Source organism: Canis aureus, chromosome 3, assembly GCF_053574225.1.
Source record: "Canis aureus isolate CA01 chromosome 3, VMU_Caureus_v.1.0, whole genome shotgun sequence".
Taxonomy (NCBI): domain Eukaryota; kingdom Metazoa; phylum Chordata; class Mammalia; order Carnivora; family Canidae; genus Canis; species Canis aureus.
The window spans coordinates 58,624,988-58,644,247 of record NC_135613.1 but is presented as its reverse complement, the minus strand read 5'-3'; the positions used below and the strand labels follow the sequence as shown (position 1 = coordinate 58,644,247).

Sequence of the window (19,260 nt, the reverse complement as noted above, 5' to 3'; positions counted from 1 at the left end):
GAACACTGGCTCCGGGCCCTCCCTGCGCGCCCCCGGAGCCCCTCCTCGCGCCCCCAGCCCCGACCCCTCCGCGCCGGGGCAGCGGGGGGCAGCGGGGGACAGCGGGGGGCAGCGGGGGGCAGCGGGGGGCAGCGGGGGAGTCCCGGCCCCTGCCCCACGGCAGCGCGACCCACTGCGCCCCCGTCGGCGGCCCCGGGCAGCACGTGCGGGGCGGGGCCGCGGCTGAGCCGCTCGCGATTGGGCGCCGGCTGGGGGCGGGGCGGGCCGGGCGGGCCGGGCCGCAGCTGTCAGAGCGGCGGCGGCGCAGCGCGGATCGCGGGCCGGAGCGCAGGAGCCGACGGCCGGCCGGGATGGTGCAGAGGCGGCTCCGCGGCGCGCGCGCGCACTGAGGGCTCCTGGGCTGCGCCCCGCGCCCCCCGCGCCCCCCGCCGCCCCGGCCCCGGCCCCGGCCCCGGCCCCGGCCCCCGCCCCGGCCCCCGCCCCGGCAGGCATGATGTGCCTGGAATGCGCCTCGGCGGCGGCGGGCGGCGCGGAGGAGGAGGAGGCGGACGCTGAGCGGCGGCGCCGGCGCCGGGGGGCGCAGCGAGGGGCTGGAGGCGGCGGCTGCTGCGGGGCGCGGGCGGTGGGCGCTGCTGGCGCGGCGGTGGCCGACGACGAGGTGCAGACGCTGTCGGGCAGCGTGAGGCGGGCCCCGTCTGGACCCCCCGGCGCCCCCGGCTGCGCAGCCGCTGCCAAGGGCCCCGGCGCTCAACAGCCCAAACCCGCCAGCTCGGGCCGCGGGCGCGGGGCCGCCGCCGCCATCCTCAGCTTGGGCAACGTGCTCAACTACCTGGACAGGTACACCGTGGCAGGTGAGCGGGTGCCCCGCCCAGCCCGAGACCCCCCCCCCCCGCGCCTGGAGGAACCCCGGGAAGCCTCTGGTCCCGGGGCCTCCGGTATTCAGCCTTCCGTCGGGGTCTCAGGGCCTTCTGCCCGGACGCAGCGGGGCAAGGATGCCCGGGGAGTCGCGGGCCCAACCCGGGGACCGCCCCCTGCACTCCCTCCGCCCCACAGGGCCAGGGCTTGGAGGAGTCCCCATCCCTGGAGTAGCCCCGCGTCCTCGCCAGCCCTTGACGGCCCATCCGTTGTCCTGCTCTCCGACAGTCCCCTCCGCGCCCCTCCCGCCCCAGCCTCAGGTTCCCGGGCCTCCCTTCCCCTTCCCCTTCCCCCAGCCAAGGCGGTGTGTCGGGCCGCGGCGGGGCAGTTCCTTCCTTCCTCCGCCGCCCGCTCTCCCCTGCGTGCAAGCGGCGGGTGCGCGCGCCCCTTGCGGGTGTGCGCGGGGAGCCGGGTGCGCGCGGGCGGCCGGATCCGTGTGAGCGCGTGGCTGACAAAGGCTCGGGGCTGCGGGAGCGGAGGGAGGGGCGGGGCGGGTCCGCGGCGCCTGGGGACCCGGGATGCGGTTTGCAGCTGGCCCTGGCTCGGGGCCTGAGGACGCCTCCCCCTGCTCCCTGGCGCTTGGAGCCTGGGGTAGGGCGCGGGCCGTGGGGCTGCCAAGGGGCCGTCTCGTCCCGTGCGGGCATCCCTGCGGATGGGGTAGGGGTCGATAGACTAGCTGGTTTCTAGTCCCAGATGTGCTGCTCGTTTGCCTGGTGTGTGACCTTGGGCCAGTCTCAGCTTGCGTTCGGGTCTGCGTCCCAGTTTGCCAGGCAGTGGACTGAGGTTCTGGGGTTCCGGGGGCTCGCTCCCCCTCCCCCAGTTTTCAGGGATCTGGGAGCGGGGCGTTTCCGGGGACTGAGCTGCCTCCAGGTGTAACCTTGAGAGAAAAGCCCTCTGGCCAGGCTGAGGGGGGGCTCCCATGGAGAGCAGAGACTGTACACAGCTCGCTGGCCCAGAACCTGCCTAACCACAGCTTAGCAAAATCTGGAACAACTGAAAAAAAAAAAAAAAAGGAATTTTGGACAGTCTGTAAAAAGAACTTTGTAGCTACTGGGAGAGGAGGACCCTGGGTCAGCCATGTGCCCCCTGGGTCCCCTTCCCTTCTCCTGGTCTCAGCATCCTCTGTTGAGCAGGATTTTGTGTCAAGTAGAAGGGAAGAACTCCAGTGGAGCACCCCCCACCCCCACACCATCCCACTTTCTAAACCCCTTGGCTCTGTGTTCTGTCTGCTGCGGGGAGTTGGAAATGGGTACCGGTGGCAGCAGTGTCTGAGCTGGGCTGTGCCCAGGAGGCTGTGTCTGGTCTGCTGAGCAGGAACACTCAGGACCACCCAAGGGTAGCAGCACACGCCATGCTGCCCACGACCTGGGAGCCAAGGTGTCACCCTAACACAGGGAGAACTCAGAAGAATGCTGGGAATGAATGGTCAGTGCAAAATGGACTTGTGTATACAGATGAGATGGAGGCCCCATGCAGCCTGTGCCCAGGATGGTCTGGGGCGTGCAGAGGAGGGCCACCAGCAAGCCTGGGGCTGGGAACAGATCCCCCACCTTTCAGTCGGACCATGAACGGTGCCGCTCCTGGAGTTGTAGCACTTACACTGGCCCGAGACTGCATCCCTCCCCCCCATTACACTGACTCCGCCGGGGGACTGAGGGGAGGGGTGGGCTCTGGGAGGCCTGAGCTTATCTTCCCCCAGACCTCCTTGGGTCGCAGAGTCCGCATGGGAGCATGAGATATGAGATTTCGAGTAAATCGGCAAGTGGGGATGGAGGTGGTGGCTGGGAGGGGCGTTGGGGTGGCAGGGAGGAAGGCCCGGAAGGCCCTGTGCAAACAGCAGCCGGGCTGTGCATCCCTCCGGGAGGCCAAGCCCAGGCCCAGGCCCCGCCCCTCCCCCACACGCAGATTTCCTCTCCGGATAAGCCTGGCTCCCTCTCCCTCTCTGTTGTGGCAGGCTCCCCCACGCCCCTGCACCCAAGTTCAGCTTTTAGGAAGATGTACCGTCTCCATGACAACGACTACAGCTTGGTGTGTTTGGAGGGTAGCGGGGAGGGCAGGGGAGTGGTCATCCTCAGACCGAGTCCACCTGTTGCTGGCCTGGCCTGAGGGGCAGGGACTCAGGAGGGGGGGGATGCAGCCCCACCCCGGGTGGCTACCCACCTGGCCCCTGAGGCCCTTGCTGGGTGGCCTTGGCTCCGTCATCCAAGATCAAGAGAAGTTCATTCTCTTTCTTTAAATCCACCCCGTCCCTTTCTCTCTGTGGTGTAGACAAGCTCTGGCCGAAAGGAGTATCATGCAGGCCACATGTATAACTTAAATATTTCTAGGGGCCGTGTTGGAAAAGTGAAAAGAAATAAGTGAAATGAATTAATATACCTCACTCATCCCAATATATTGAACTAACTCGACACGTGATCAAACATAAAGGCTGTTGACGGGCTGTGTTGCTCTTGTCTTTCATTCGCACTTCTGAACCCCCGCGCAAGCTCTGCAGTTACAGCTCACGTCCTGGGGGGGCTAAGCTACATTTCGGACGGTGGCAGCCACAGTCACGGTGGTGGGGTCACTGTAGTAGACAGCACAGACCTGATGCTGGATGCCGGCATTGGAGTCAGGCTCTCCAACTTCTTGGCTGGGTGACCTTGGGAGTGTCACTTGCACCCTCTGGGGTTACCACTTACTCCTCTCCGCCTCCTGGTGTAGCAGAGGACATGGGGTGTTCGCAGGCGCCTGGGATGGGCAGACCCCAGGACAGCTGTTTGGTATCAGCCGCCTTCCCCTCCATACCTCTGCATAGGCTGGGCCTGGCCGGGGGCCCTTCCCAGGTCACTTGCAGGTTCCTCTGAGAACCCCTCCCTTCGCTGCCAGCACCTGGAGTTCCCAGGATGGAATGAGGTAGCTTCTGCCTCTGCCCAGCATTCCCAGCTAATTAGGGCCTCCCCTCCTCCCCATGAGAACCCCCTGAGGGCAGCAGGCCTCAGAAGCAGGTGAGGAGGGCTGGGCCTGGCTCCCGCAGCATGTCTTCAATTGGATGAAATTGCAGCAGCCCAGAAACCAATCTAGATGCTTCTCTCCATTGCCTTGTGCGGATGAGGACACAGGCACCCTTCAAGCTCCCCGGGCAGCAGGGAGCAGAGGAGAGCAGAGGAGAGCAGAGCCCCGCCCCACCTGGGCCCTGGTCTGTCCACTGAGGTGGACACGCAGACCCCTGCTTCTGGCCGGGGCAGGCGCTCCCCCCGAGCACCTGCAGGGACTTCAGCTCAGTTGCACGGAGGCAGATGGAGCTCCCCCGGGGCAGGGGCACCCATGCAGCACCTGGATGCTCCTGCCCATGCTCCCCACTGGGCAGCCACCCATGCAGCACCTGGATCCCAGCCCAGGCTGCTAGCTCAGGTCGATGGGGGAGCACCTTGGCCAGGGTCTCGGGGACTCGCCCCCAGTGGTGCCTCTGCCCCCAGCTCCCACTCCTCCATCTGTAATATCTGTAAACTGGAACCAGAACCGCGGGTGTAGGTGGCATCGTGCTGCTCCTGGTGCCGGGCCCAGCAGGAGAGGCTGGCGTAGGCCTCGTTGGCAGAGGCGGGGAATGGCCCTCAAGGGCTGAGACCCCTCCCTGGGTCGGGGGTACCTATGTCTTCCTGGGAGCCCGTGTTCTTTTCCTTTTATCCAGCCCGTGGCTGATGGAGGGGGCACTTGGACTTGGCCAAGGTGGGGGCTGGTGAGGGGAGGTGAGGAGAGGCACAGCCCTGCCCTGGGGGAGCCCTTCCTGCCAAAGAAGTGAGACCGGTGTCCATGGCAACTGCTCACTAACACAAGCCTGGGAGAGCAGAGCACAGGGGGATCACAGGTTGGGCAGGATGGGGTCCCCTCGTAGCATTCCTGCACCCCTGAGCCGGGGCAGGGGCTCCTGGTCTGGTGTCAGAGGGGAGCTCAGGACAGGGTCCCCTCCCGGCACGCCTGCATCCCAGAGCTGGTGTGGGGCCTCCTGGCCTGGGGTCAGGCATGCCTGATGAGGCTGTTCAAGCTGGCAGATGGGGAGGCAGAAGTCTGTTCTGGGGTCACCTGGGGTGGAAGCAGGTCAGGCTCCCAGCTTGGGGGCTGTCTTCTCAGGGAGGGTAGTCACACACCCCTACCCCACAAAGCCCTGCCCCTCAGCTGGCCTGGTCACTGCTAGAGGTCCTGCCCCAGCCACTGCCATGGCCACGTCAGCGATGCCTGAGTTCTGGGCAGGCGGGTGTCCCAGGGCCACATTCCAGAGTGCCTGTGTGGCGGCCAGCGCCCAGGTGAGCAGCCAGGCGGCCTGCAGGGCCAGCAGCTGCCTCTGAGGAACTTCCCAGCCGTGCTGCTGGCCTTGAAATGTGCCACCTTGGTCTGGGACCCAGGGCCTTAGGGGTGGCTTGTGCCTTAGTTTACCCTTCTGTGAGGGGCGGGAGGCTGCCAGTTAGTTACATCCTGGACCCAGCAGCTCAGAGAGGAGGAGCTCCCATCATTCCTCATTCCCGGCAGGAAGCGGCCTTTGTTTCTGCCTGGGTGTGGGGGCCTGAAGGCCTGCGGGCAGGAGGGATGGGAGCGGGGCAGAGAGGGCCGTACCGGACCCTGAGCGCGCTTCCCACTGCCCGCCCTGTTCCTGGCTGTGCCAGACTGTGCTGTGTCACCTGAGGCAGATCCTGACCTCTCTGGGCCCTGAATGCACAATTGATTGTCTTGTTCCTCCCTCGCCATGGTCGGGACCCTGCTCCCCGGGAGTGTGTGGCCTGCAGTGTCAGGAACCCCTGTCTGCTGCGCTCCAGTGCTGCCTGCGGCCCCTTCCTCAGGATGCTGGGCCAGGCGGCCAGCCACAGTGTCCCCTGCCAGTCCTCAGTGGGTGCTGCCTGGCCATCCCTCCAGGGAGCCTCCCCCTGCTCTGTGGGCCTAGTCCCATCCTCCCCCAGACACGTGGGAGACTGGCCCAGGCATCACCTTCACTGAGCTGCTCAGTGGCCCAGCTGGCTTGACCCAGCCCTGCCTGACTCTGCCCGACCTTCAAGGCCAAGAGGCATTGGTAGGTTGATGACGCTTGCTGGGGCTGGGCACACAGTGGGCTGGGGGAGGGAGATGGGAGACATGGTCCGTGTGGGCCCACCGCTCAGCCCTCAGCCCGAGCCCTGAGGGGGGGTCCCTTCACCCCACACTGGGCAGAATGGCCCCTATAGGGTCAGCAGCCTGCTGCAGCTACTGCCTGGTGTCCTCCGTGGGTCTCGTGCCAGGCCATGCCGCGGGGCGGTGTGAAGCGTCCACTTGGTGTCCTCGCACTGGGCCTGGCCCTGGCCCTGTCCTGGCAGCTGGTGGCTGAGGCAGGCAGCGGGAGGAGGCGTCTGCCAGAGCTTGGAGGCCAGGCGAGGCTGGGCACCCCGTGAATGGGTAGCTCCACGTGGACTCAGGGTCCCTCCACTGCAAGGTCCACAGACGGGGTCCCGGGGGGCAGGGAGCTTGCCCAGGCCTCGCAGACTGTCCAGCACCGTGCTGGGAGTGGCAGACTTCCATGGTCACTCGCTGTGTCAGCAGCCAGGCCAGGGCTTTGCTGGGTGAGTGGGGGGACACAGGCCTCTTCACGTCAGCCCGAGTGTCCATCTGCCCCCTAGGAGGGCAGGAGCAGGAGCCAGCTCAGGGGGAGAGGGCTGTGTACCCAGGGGTCAGGCCCTGCTGCTCTGAGGTCTTATCACTCCCCTGTGCCCCGGACTCATCCTAGGTCTGCAAGTCATGATAAGGGTAGCCCTGGGGGTCCAGGGGAAGTCCCAAGCCAGGCCAGGGCAGGACCAGGGGCGGGGGGGGGACCTGGGGGGCACGTTGGGGAAGGAGTGTCTGTCCAGAGCCCCCAAATTACTGAGGCCGAGTCTGGTTCCAGGAAAGCCGGCCCCAAATGATAGACTAGAGCCGTGGGCAGAGGCCAGGCTGCCCATCCCCGCCCACTCTGGGCACAGAGACTTGCAGGGAGGGGGGGGCTCTGAGCCCGAGGGCCTGGGGGTGCTCCTCTCTCCGACCTGCAGGGAGGGGGTGTTCTTTGGGGTACAAGCTGGGAGTCTAGGTCCTCAGGAGAAGATACAGGGCCTCACCCTCATCCTCTGTAACCTTAACAATCTGGATCTGCCAGGTGACATGACCTGCTGCCAGGTGCAGCAGGGGTGGGTGTACATGGGTGCTTGTCTGATGACTGTGACTGAGAGGCGGGGACCCTGGGCCGCTCCCAGAGGTCAATCTGAGGTGCCCAGGAGGGACCCGGGGTTTCTGGAGGTCACTCAGCTTATCCCCAGGCCGTGGCCGATGCCCGTAGGTGGGGAGGCGGTGCCAGTGGGGCCGGGCTGTGGCTGCTAGCCCTCGCCATCCAGAGCCCGGTCAGCAGAGCCGGGCCCTCAGGCTCCTGTAATTACCAGGGTGGGAGCTGTGGCTGAGCGAGGGACAGGGGTGACTCCTCCAGGGCAGGCAGTCTCTGAGGCCTCGCGGAGGACCCCATCCCTCAGACCCAGACGCACCATGGCCAGGCAGGCCTGTCCCTGTCGTCCCTGGGCCCCGTTGGTGCAGCCCCACGGTGTGGACATAAAGCCCGGGGAGGTAGGAGCATGCGTAATGCCCTGGCCGTGGCCGTGGGACCCGCCAGTTATTGATTACCTGCCTGCTAAGCACTTTATGCAGATTAACCCATTCAGACCTCACAAGCACAGGAAGCAGGGCTTAAAGTTAGGACACAGACACAGGAGGACATGAGCACAGAGAGGTCCAGTCACTTACCCAAGGTCACCCAGCAGGGCACGTGGAGGAGCCAGGATCAGAGCCCAGATGGTCTTGCTTTGCCCATGCTGCTCTGAAGGAGGCAGGGTGCGCATGGGGTGATGACGCCTGTGTTTGGGGGGTGCCTTGCCCGGCTGACGGGGCAGGGAGAAGCCTCAGGTCACATCTGAGGCTGGGCTGGGCCCCCAGGCCAGTGTAAGTGTCCCTTTGGTCTTAGTGAGGCCTGTACCCTATCAGCAGGTGGACGCGCTTCTCCGAGGTCATGAGGGCCTAGCAGGGGTGGAGTGGGGGCCTCGGGAGTGTTGTGAGCAGCCAGCTCTCCGGGTTACAGGCCCCTCTTCACCAAGAGCTGCAGAGGAGGAACTTGGGGGCCTGCAGGTGGGGACATGCCCGTCCCAGAGGCCTTGGACCAGCCAGGCCACAACATTGTTACTCCTGGGGCCTCAGCCTAGATGGGCAGTTGTGCAGAGCTGGGCATGGAGGCCTCCAAGCTGCACATCTGGGCTTCGTTTGGGGGTATGGCCATGGTCACACTCAGCAAGCTCATCCAGGGAACATTGTTGTTGGGAGCATTGCTGACACCAGCTCTGGTGACTCTGAGCCCCAGCCTGGGACACAGGAGATCGGTGTCCAAGAGGTCAGGCTGCAGAGGGGCCTTGGGAGGGGCGACCCTGGCCTGAGTGGTGTGGTGAGAGCCGTCAGGGGGCTAGGACTCTGAGCGGGTAGCAAATCTGTAGGGCTAAGCTGCAGCGGGGGTGGTTTGAGGGGAGCAATGGGGAAGAGAGGTCAGGACGGGAGGGGTGAGGATGGAGAGGTGAGGACAGGAGAGGTGGGGATGGGAGGGGTGAAGACGGAGAGGTCAGATTGGGACAGGTAAAGATGGGAGGGGTGAGGATAGGAGAGGTCAGGGGGGACAGGTCAGGACGAGAGGGGTGAGGGTGGGAGCAAAGAACACCTGAGGGCTGGTGTTCAGGGGGCAGATGAGGCTGAGCCAGGGGCGCCGCAGGATCCCCAGGACACAGCGGGGCCATGGGCCTTGGACAAGAGGGGCCGGGGAGGGGTATAACTGGGGTCAGCTGGTGAGCACATCCACAGTGTTTCCTTGGCGCCGGGAACAGGACGCGCTGAGGGTCGGAGCGGCGGGACGGCCGCCGTGGCCGGTGTGCACGCCTGGGAGGCCGCTCTGGGTGGGAGGCCCGTCCTGCGACCCACCAAACCTCAGCCTGCAGGAAAGAGGCTAAAAATAAGGCTGCGGTGGGAAGAAGGGAGGGGCACGTGGGCCGAGCCGGGCGGGAGCCCAGAGGAAAACCCGAGACGCCGTGCGCGGCTGTGACACATGCTTCCCAAGCCAGCGGCCAGTGGGTCACAGCCGCCTGCGGCCCCAGCCCCTTCCTGGCTGGTTGGAGGGAGAACGGCCCGATGGCCCCAGTGTCTGGGGAAGGCGCATCCTGCAGCTCGGGCTGTGGGCACAGGCCCCCAGGGTGCTGGGGTAGGTGCATCCCAAGCATCCTTTGCCTCAGGGTCTGGTTGGCTCAGCCGTTCTTGGGACATCTATCCGGATGTGGGAAAAATGGGTCTGAGGAGGTCAGGGGAAGTTTCCTGGAGGCACAGGCGAGCACCGGTCACCAAAGGCTGTGGGGCGGAGCGTGTGCCGTCAGGGCTACGGTGTGCCCCCCCGGGGAGGCAGTGGGTTCACGCTGACCACTGTGACCTGCCGGGCTGCCCAGCACTGGCCTATGGTGACTGCAGACTCATGGCCCTGTTAGATGTGGACAGGCACCCAGGGTGGGGGGGGGGCGGCACTCCTGGACCCTCCTGCCCCCTTCCCGCTGCACCCCTCTGTAACCACACCTGCCGGGCAACAGCCTCTGCCCTGGGTCCTGGAGACGACCCACTGCGATCTGCTGTGGCTCCACCTGCTATGGGGGGCACTCAGCATCTACTCAGCCATCCACCTGTGGGCAGGGCCTGGGCTGGGGCCACACGGTCAGGTGTGTGCGGGGTGGGAGACCTCGTCTAGGTGTGGGCCTGGTCCACTGGGTCACCTGGGGCCGCTGCGCAGGGCAGACGTCGGGGCGGGGATGGAAATCCATTCGCCGAGCCTCACGTGTGTCATCCCCATAGAACTCATGACCCCTGCCGTGGCCAGTGTCCACTGTGACCCCGACGGTGGACGGGGGGAGCGTGGGGGCCCCTGACATATTGAGGGCGATGGGAGGGGCAGAAGCCAGGGAGGGCTTCCCGAAGGAGGAGGCACCTGATTCGAGTTTTGCAGGAGCCTCTGGACGAAGCCCAGCCCCCTGAGTGGATGTCGGGGGCGTGGCGTGGGGGGCGGGAGGTGTCCTAGAAGTGGGGTCACCTGCCACCCTCCCCGTTGGAGGAGACCCAGGGGTGTGAGCAGAGGGGTGTGGGGGCCTCGGGCCGTGGGGCCGGCAGTGTGTGTGTGGGGGGGCTCCCCAGGGTGGCCAGGGTGCAGTCTATACAGTCCCCCGTGGGGGCCCTGCCCCCCACCCTCCGTGGCCATCCAGTTATTAACTTGTTAACGGGCCTCAGCAGCCTCTTCATTATGATAATTCCGCGGATCCTGCTGCACAGAGGTGGGTCAGGCCCTGGGGAGCCTCGGGCGGGGCCGCTCCCCCCTTCCCTGCTGCGTGACCTGGGTGGGCACAGACTGTCATGCCTCAGTTTCCTTGCATGTCCGGGGGTAACAGTCCCGGGCTCCTGGGGTCACCTCGCCATCATGAGGAGCTCCAGGCCGTGAAGGCAGGTCCTGTCCCCGCTCTGTCCCCTGTGCAGGGGCTTCTGGGGCCTAGCCCCCTCCGCTACTCCTTCCTCCTCATCCCTTCTGGGGGCAGATGGTTGGTGGTCGAGGTCGGGGAGCCAGCCCTGCTACCCTTGAGTGGGTGGAGGTAGGGCCCTGGTGCCTGTGGGCCATGCTGGGAGCCCTGGTCATGCTCTGGGAGAGGCAGGGCCCAGGGGTCTGACTTCAGGTGTCCCTCACACCCTGAGTCCTACCCCCGCCCCCCCCCACACACACGCAAAGTCCCAGCGGGTCAGCAGAGTTGAGGGACCTGGGAGAGGGGCGGGCATGGCCTCCAGGGGTGGCCATCCCTCCACGAGCCGGTCAGTGTCCCAGGTTGGCTGGTGAGCATGGCACCCGTGTACCTGTGCATGCACAGGGGTGAGTAGGTGTAGCACTGCTTATGACCCTCTGCCCCCTCCTGGGCTGGAAGGCTCCTTTGCAGGATTCAGGGCTGCAGTCCACTCTGGGCCTTGTGGTGCCCCCGAGGGCAGGGCCCAGGATGGGCTGGGGTCACGGGGAACCAAGTGACCACGGGAGGACTGAGTGACCATGGGGGACTGAGTGACCACGGGGACCAAGTGACTATACCTCAGGCCCCCGCAGTGGCCAAATGACAGGCAGGACTCTGGGGTGGGCACAGGAGGCCTGGCTGGGTCAGGGTAGCAGGTGGCCCGGGCACACTGGACGGTGGTGCTCTGTCAGCCAGGCCAGGGGGCCTGCCGCTGGAAGGAGGCCGGGCTGGGGCTGGGGTCTCCGAGGCAGGCGGGTGGGGGCGGTTGGGCAGGCACCCACGTAAGCAGCCTCTGTCTTTCCTCCCAGGCGTCCTTCTGGACATCCAGCAGCACTTTGGGGTCAAGGATCGAGGCGCTGGTTTGCTGCAGTCAGGTGAGGCCCCCCACCCAGGCCCCTCCACGCCTGCTGAGCACCCCTGGACCTGACCCACTGGGAAGAACGTGTGCTTCGTGTCTGACCTCATGACCTTGTGCTGTGGGTCCTCAAGGATGCGGCCTCCCCAGGCCGCCACGTCCCCTCGAGCTGCCCAGTAGCAGCCTTGGGGGGTGGGGGGCGTGTGGGAGGCTGGCCAGAAGTCCAGGCCCCAGAGCTGACCCTGCCTGTGGGTCTAGGCTCTACCCCAAGACTGGAGGGGGGAGTGCTTGGGGTGCACAGGGTGGTGTTGGCAGCGCCTCGATGACCCCATCTCCATAGCAACCCCCCCACACCGTTCCTCCCATCGTCATCAGGCTGGGAATCCTCTCGGAGATGTCAGGGCAGGAAACCCCCTTGTTCAGCCCCACAGCCATTCCAAACCTAGAGCAGGGGCCGAGGAGGTAGGGGGTAGGCTAGGCCTGGGGTCCTGAGCCCCCTGAGCTGGGGCCGTATGGCAGGTGTGAGCAGGGGTCCCAGCCTGTCGGCCCTGACCTGGGCCCATTTCTCCTTGTGCTCCCCACCCCAGGCTGATCCGCCCCACAGCCCCCAACTCGCTCTGTGGCTGAGGGCCCGGTTCCCTTGGCACCAATTCCTTCTCGCCCCGGCGTCCACTGGGTCATGAGGCCTCGAGGCCTGGTCAGATGTGTGGGAGGAAATGCGTGGTCTGCATTCCAGAGAGTGAGCCCCTTCCCCTGCCGAGCTCTCCCCAGAGGGAGGGGTGGAAGGGGACTGCTCTGTCCAGGAACCTGCCTGACCTGTCTGGGTGGCATTCCAGGGAGCACAGTGCCAGCCACCAGCCTCCTCGGCCTCTGAGCTCACCCCTCGGTCAGGCCTGCAGCCTGGGCTGCTTTCCCAGACAAGGTCTCGGGCTCAGAGACAGGGTGAGCTGGGGCAGGGGTGAGGCTTGTGGTCCAGCCCCCAGGGTGGCCCATCCCTGCCTCTGCCCACGTCACCCCACCCAGGACAGGCGCCTCCAGCCTCCTGGGCTCGGAGCACACGGGAACTGCCCTCACAGCTGGACCATGGGGTGGGGGGTGGCAAGGGAGGGCAGGACGGAGCCCAGCCTCCCAGCACCCCCACTCTGTGCCCCCTGAATCGGGGGGGGGGGCGGGGATGCACTGAGTCTCACCCACTCCTGGCCTTGCTGACGACAGGCAGGGGGCCAGATCAGCCCAGGTTCCTGCACCACCCACCCCGGGAGGTCAGGGCCAGTGAGCCTCCACGGATGGTCCTGCTGCTGCACTTGCGTCCCCGGCCACCTTCCGGCTGAGAGACAGAAGCCGTGGCTGCCCCCCGACCCCTGGCGACCTGGCCAGAGGTGGACACAACACCCAGTGGCATCGTTGGGTCTGGTCCTTCCTCCCAGACTCTCTGTGCGCAGCTTTACTCCCCAGACAAGGGGACAGAGGTCGAGACAGAAACAGTGACTTGGGGCCTGGGATTGGACCTCTGGGGACCATCCTCCTGGCTTGGGGAGGTGATACAGGAGGCCTCCAATCAGTGTCCCAGTACCTGGTGCCTCAGTCTCTCAGAGACGCCTCCCCTGTGGCCTTCCCCTAGCACCCACCCTGGGCATAGCTGGGCTGAGAGTCCTCACCCCTTTGGCTGCCAGAGCCAAGACGCTGGGCAAGCTAGACATGGATGTGACTCAGTAGCCAATGAGGCAATCACCTAATTGGCTGGGGCCCCAGGCACCTGTCTCTTCCCCAAGCCCCTGATAAGGTGGGAGCCAGGTGGAGGGCGCCAGCCAGGTGCTGTGGTTTGCCCAGATCAAAGGGCCAGGTGGAGAGCCGGGTGTCTGTGCGTCTGGGGGGGAGTTGCACCCAGAGACAGGGTGGGGGTGGCGGAGGGTGACGGTCAGGCCCAGACCTGCCCCCATTGCTCTCCTGGGACCCAATCTTGTGCGCCAACTGGGGGAGGGCCTGCCTTTGGCCATCCCCTTGCTGACACTGCCAGCTCCAAGCTGGGCCCCAAGTCCCCACAGATGCAGGGCCCAGCCTCTGCCCATGCCCGTGGTGGAGTCACCGTGCTGGGCACTCGAGATTTTGGGAAACCAGGAGCTGGCTGTACCCCACAGCCAGCAGGAGTCGCCACAGAGCCCAGGGCTGGGCCCCACCCCATGTTCCCGTGATTCCCTCACTCAGTAGAGGCGGAACACGCCCAGGCCCTGCCCAGGCCCCCCACGTAGGGACCCAGGGACACAGTGCCAGTCTCTGTTGGCCGCAGGTGGAGAAGGCTTCCCCGAGGAGCGGACGTTTGTGCGGGGCTCCGAAGGGTGGGTTAGAGCCTGCTCAGGGTAGGGACGTCCGGCCGTCTGTGGGAGTGGATGTGGGGAGCCCTCTTTCCCCTGCCCCCAGCGGGTAAAATGTGCCAGGGAGACGTTGCCCACGTAGCTGAGCTGGAAAGCCAAGGTGGGGGATTCCCAGGTGCCGGTTTGGAGAACCGAACCGAGAAGCAGGATGGGGAGCGGGTGTCAGAGCCAAGCGGTGTGGGGCACCTGGGGACCACTCTCCATCACGGGCATTGGTTACGGTATTTTTACTATAAACATTTTACGATGAAAAATTTTAAGTATACATAAAAAGGAGAGAGAACAGTGCCATGCCACTCCAGAGCTGCCACTCGGTCGGCTCAAACGTGGCCCTCACCGCCAGGCGCCGGGGCTCTGGGGTTTCTGCCCTGAGGGTCGGCCCGGTGCAGCCTTGGCCTCTGGCTTCGCCTGGGTGACTCAGTTTCCTCCCAGAACCCAGGGCCCGCTCTCTGTGTCCAGCCAGTGGCAGCTTTTCTATTGTCCATCCCGGCTCTGGTGCGGGGTCTGTGCAGAGCGTGGAGGGTTTCTGGGCCCTTCTGCACAGAGGGCCTGGTGGAGGCAGGTCTGGAGCTGCTCCCTCTGGTTCGATGACCCCGGGGCCCGTGTGGGACATGCTGCTACCCCACTGTGAGCAGAGCCCCTGGGGAGGATGCCGACCGACGGGGAGCGCGGAGAAGCTGTCCCTGAGCAGGTACCTGTGAGTCCGCCCTGGGGGCTTCGCCACCGTGTGCTCAGTTTCCACAGAGAGAGCGCACCCCCCGAGAGTGGCCCGGCGCCAAGAGCACGGGGAGCTCCCTAAGCACACCTGAACCCCGCACTCGCAGTGAAACGTGTGTGCCGACCCATGACATTCAGACCCAGTCGGAGAGAGAATTAGCAAATCAGAAGACCCTGGGGGACACAGTGGGCGGGGAGGTGGGCGGCAGGCAGTACATGCCGCAGGTGCTGCACACGCGTCCACTTCAGGGTCCGGGGGCCAGAGAAGGCTCCAGAGCAGGCGGGCCCCTCAAGAGGCGCGCGTGGGGATGCCCCGTGTGGGGCCACGGGTGGTGGCGGGTGAGGGCAGGGGGACAGCGCAGGGCTGTGGTTGGCGCCGTCACGAGGCCGATCCAGGGCGGGGATGGGGACAGAGGAAGAGCCAGCTCAGACTGAAACCAGACGGCAGCGTCCTGGCCTCGCTCCGTCTCCATGTGTCCGGCCCAGCCCTCCTGTCCCAGGGACGCCCAGAACCCGACCCTGTGAGGCCTGCAGGACTGCCTGGCACTTTGGCCTTGAGCGGGGGCGGGACGGGTGGTTCCCTGTGTTCCTGCGGGATGTCTGAGCACCATGGACGCCCAGCTGTGGACACAGGGCAGTGCTGGGTCCCCCATCGTCCATGCCCTGTGGGCACGGCCAGCCCCAGTGACCCTCCCTGCCCACAGGTGATAGAGGATGGCAAGTCTCCCCAAATGACAGGTCCACTAGCCCCGGTTCAGCTGAGGCTAAGGTGGGGGCCGGACCTGAGCTCAAGGGTGGTGGGAGGGGGAGGCTGGGACCCCCAGCTCAGACCTCAGCGGCTCCAGCCCCAGGACCACCTTCTGGGGCTTGCAGGGTCAAGTGCAGCCCGGCAGGCAGTGTCAGCGGGTGCAGCACCCTCCATGGGGTGGTCCTGGGCCCCGAGTTGGGGCAGCCCCTCCTAGGCTGCGCTTGGCCTGAGGCCCCCACCCCCCACTCCCCCAGGGGTTCCCAAGGTCATCCCCCTGCCCACCCCACCCATTGTCCTTGTCCTGTGGGCTCAGCCACATGCCCTAACAAGGGCTTCCCTATGCTCCAGGACCACGGGATGTCCTCGTGCGGGAGTGGCTGGGAAGGCCGCTCATCCCGAGGTCGAGGAAGCCTGCAGCCTGGCCTCTTCCTTCCCAGCACCGTGGCCTGCTGGCCAGCTATGGGGTGCATCCCCACCAGGGACAGCGTTCGTGTCAGGCTGTGCCTCCCCAGGGCCCGGGCGGGTTCTCCCTCTGCCGTCCACCATGAGCGGGGGGGGGGGGGGGGGGGGGGGGGGGCGGGGCTGTGAAGATGGACCGATTGCTGTCTGTCCAGGCTCTGGACACCCTGTCCCCCAGGGGGAAGGCCCCAGGTGTCCGGGTCAGGAGGGCCGTGGGGAGATTTCCACCACTCTCTGTGGTGCCCAGCTCTCTGTGGGTGAGGTCGCTGGATGCTCAGGTGGGCGGTGGGGACAGGCTGCACCTGCACCCCTACTTGCCATCCAGGTGCCTCTGCAGCGAGCGGTGCTGGGGACACCCCAGAGTGGCCTACGCTGGGTAGAGCCAGCTGTCCCCTTGGCCCATCCTGGGGGGGAGCGTGGACATGCTGTCCCATCCACAGTCCCGGCCCACCTCCCTGCTGTCCCCAGCGTGCCCTGAGTGGTCCCATCAGCCGGGCACCCCTGTCCCCGCCCTGCAGTCTGTAGGGGGATCGAGTGCTAGGACCCCAGGTTAGATTGGGGTGTAAGCTGGCCTGGCCAGCCCCTGCCCCTCGCAGTCATGTGACCTCTGTCCTTGTGGCCTCTGTGTTTCTCTGTGGGAGGAAGAGGGTAGTGCACAGCAGGGAGGTGACTCGCACTTACATCCAGGGTGTGTGCTGGGACCTGACGGTTAGTGTCCTTGGTGACCATAAGCACTGTGCCTCCCTAAACATCGGGGGCCCCCTTGCCTGTGTAGATGTGATTCACAGTCCCGGGTTTAAGTAGCATCATCCCGGTAAACTCCTACACACCCTTCAACGCCGGTGCTGACATCACCGCCTCCAGGAAGCCTCTCTGCCTCCTTCCCCCAGGGTGGCCTGCAGGCACAGGCACGGAGGGAACACAGCTTTCTCCTCACTCACACCGTGAGCCCTGTGGAGGCCACATCCGCTCCAATCTGGGTGGGGGAGGGGGTGCTGGGGGGGCTGGGCGGTGGCCCAGCTGGAAGTGCCGTCTGTGGGATCCGCAGGCTTGACCTGGGCGCGGGTCAGTTGTCACCGTCCGCCGGGCACCCCCTCCTTGCGCTACTTCTGTGCTTACATCACACACGCAGCCACTGAGCGGCATCCAGGAAGGTCGCGCGAGCCTCAAGGTGAGGACCATGTCACGTCGTCGTCGGCATCTTGGTACACACCTTGCACCACCGCCCGGGTGGGCCATGTGCGTGCATCCCCACCTCACCCCTGCATGGTGCACACCTGCGTCCGCAGGACCTGGCCCGTGACCCGGCTCCAGGCAGGGAGGCTGAGGTTGGCCGGTGGGTGGGAGGGCCCTGTGCAGGGTCATGCCAGCTCTGCCCCGGTGCCCCCTGACAGCACACACCCACACCCTGCTGTCTCTCCTTCCCACCCTCTTGCCCCTCCCTCCCTCCCTCCGCCCTGCCCCTCTTCCTCCCCATCCCCCCTGCCCTGCCCCCTGCCCCCTCTCCCCGCACCCTATGCACTGGGTCTGTACTCTGTCTGATGGAGCCCTGAGGTCACCACCCGAACCCCTGGCCACCTGGGCCATCTGCCCATCAGCTGTGCGGTGGCCTTACGGGGGATGGGGGAAGGGCAGGGAGCTGCCTGCCCCCTGACCCCCAGGGCCCCACTCACCACTGGCAGTGATCTCCCATGGCGCTGATGCTCTTGTTCTAGAAGGAAACCAGGTCGTGCCAGGGCCCTGCCCAGCGTCCCACCGTTTTCCTTCCCAGCCATGGGACCCACAGCCACCACGGCGTGCTGTGAGGTGCTGCCTATCCAACCTGCCCCCCTCCGTCCCGTCCCCCTCTGTCCTTCCTCACCAGCCACTCTGGCCTCTTTGCTGGTTTTCAAATATGTAGACCGTACTCCTGCCCCAGGGCCTTGGCACTTGCCGTTCTTGCCACAACATTTGCGCGATTTGTCTCCTCATCTCCTCCAGGTCTCTGCTGAAACGTCACCCTTTCTGACCCTTGTACCTGGAATCCTCAGGTCTGCTTTGCGTCAGACACATATTTCTTGTCTCCTGTTTCCACTCCGTTACCCTCCTCAGTGCTCCTCACTGTCTGACGTACTACGGCCTCCACTTTATCGCGGTTGTCCTTCCCAGGAGGGCAGGGGTTTCTGTTTTGTGGTGCAGATGGATGAGTGGACAAAGACCGTGTCTGCCGGTGTCGGGGAGGATGGGAGGATGGGGGGGATGGGGGGACAGGGGCTCCAGGCCAGAGGGGCCCTGATTTGCTCTGTGTCCCTGGGGAGGCCGCTTTCCCTCTCTGAAGCCCCTTCCCCAGGTGGATGAGGTGGCAGGGGACTCACGCTTGGAATCAGACAGGGTCACCGCCCACAGACTTCGGCTTCCTGTGGGACCTGAGGGAGCAGGTCTCGTCTCCTGACTGCTGCGGGGCGGGGGGCTCCTGGGGCTGGATATTGGCGTCCCCAGGCCTCAGGCTGGACGGTGGGGCCCCTGGTGCCCACGGATACCTGCCCCCTGTCACGCTTTCCTCTCCTGCACAGTGTTCATCTGCAGCTTTATGGTGGCTGCCCCCATCTTTGGCTACCTGGGTGACCGCTTCAACAGGAAGGTGATCCTCAGCTGCGGCATCTTCTTCTGGTCGGCTGTCACCTTCTCCAGCTCCTTCATCCCCCAGCAGGTGAGGCCTGTGCCCCTGCACCCCCGCCACAGTGTCTGGCCCTGTCCCTGCTGGGCTGGCCGCCCCCGTTGACCAGTTGTCCTGCAGACTGGGGTTCTGGGCCTGTTCACTCGAGCCCCAGATGGTGTCTGCCCAGGGCAGTGGGGTGTGGGGTCCTGGCCCTGTGAACGGGAGGGCCCCCCACCGGCCAAGCTGCATCTGAGAGACCCCGTCCCATCAGGAGCTGGCTGGCGAGTGCTGGTCCCAGCTCTGCGTCACCGTGCTGTGCGGCCCTTGTTGGGGGTGGGGGTGTCACTGCCCCTCTCTGTGCCGCCCACAGTCTCCTCCTCATCTAGCAACCCTCTGAGGGTCTGGCCAGTGCCCGAGGCCTTGGTGTAAGGAAGGCGTTTATCACTCGGCCGCCATGGTCTGACCCTGAAGGTCCCAACTCTGTGGTCTGTTCAGCCTCAGGATCCCAGGGCCTCTGTTTCTCCGTCTATAGGACGTCTGGAACCCTGGTCAGCCAGGAGCTTTGTGGTGACAGATGGCCGAGCTGCCAGGGCCAGGTGGTGTCCCACACATCACGATTTCCATTCTTTTGTCCACAAGGGAGAGATGTTGCTCTGGGGGGTAGTGAGTTCCTCGTCCGTAGCAGCATTCAAGCAGAGGAAGCACAGGCAGGTGGTGGCTGCTGTGCCCGGACACAGAGGGAGGAGGAGATGCTGCCCTGTCCTCGGCGGCACCCAAGCTGGGTGCGGGAAGAAGGGATGGGAGCCCTGAATGCTCCCAGCCTCTGGGAGGGGCACCGAGCCATGGGTCCTCACTGAACACACAGTAGGGTCCTGAAATCTGTGGGGTCAGGGAAGGCTTCTGGGAGGAGGTGGCATTTGAGCCGGGAAGGCCAGCAGGTGATGGAAAGCCTCGAATGCTGTGGAGAGTGGGTCTTG

At 65.5% G+C, this 19,260-nt stretch overlaps 1 protein-coding gene across 6 annotated transcripts in view; it reads left to right on the top strand.

Moving 5' to 3' along the window:
• The first annotated feature begins 475 nt into the window (after window positions 1-475).
• The window catches only part of SPNS2 (SPNS lysolipid transporter 2, sphingosine-1-phosphate), a 26,035-nt gene continuing 7,250 nt past the window's right edge, over window positions 476-19,260 (top strand). For 4 of the 6 annotated variants that reach the window (XR_013376683.1, XM_077893172.1, XM_077893171.1 and 1 more), the window contains exons 1-3: window positions 476-851; window positions 11,303-11,368; window positions 18,198-18,334. Coding sequence is in view for 5 of the 6 variants with exons in the window: in XM_077893172.1 (XP_077749298.1) it covers window positions 491-851; window positions 11,303-11,368; window positions 18,198-18,334 (564 nt within the window). In the remaining variant the exon portion in view is untranslated. Of the gene's footprint in view, window positions 852-11,302; window positions 11,369-17,650; window positions 17,676-17,904; window positions 18,063-18,197; window positions 18,335-19,260 lie in introns of those variants that run through there. The other 2 variants (XM_077893176.1, XM_077893175.1) reach the window with 2 other exon arrangements.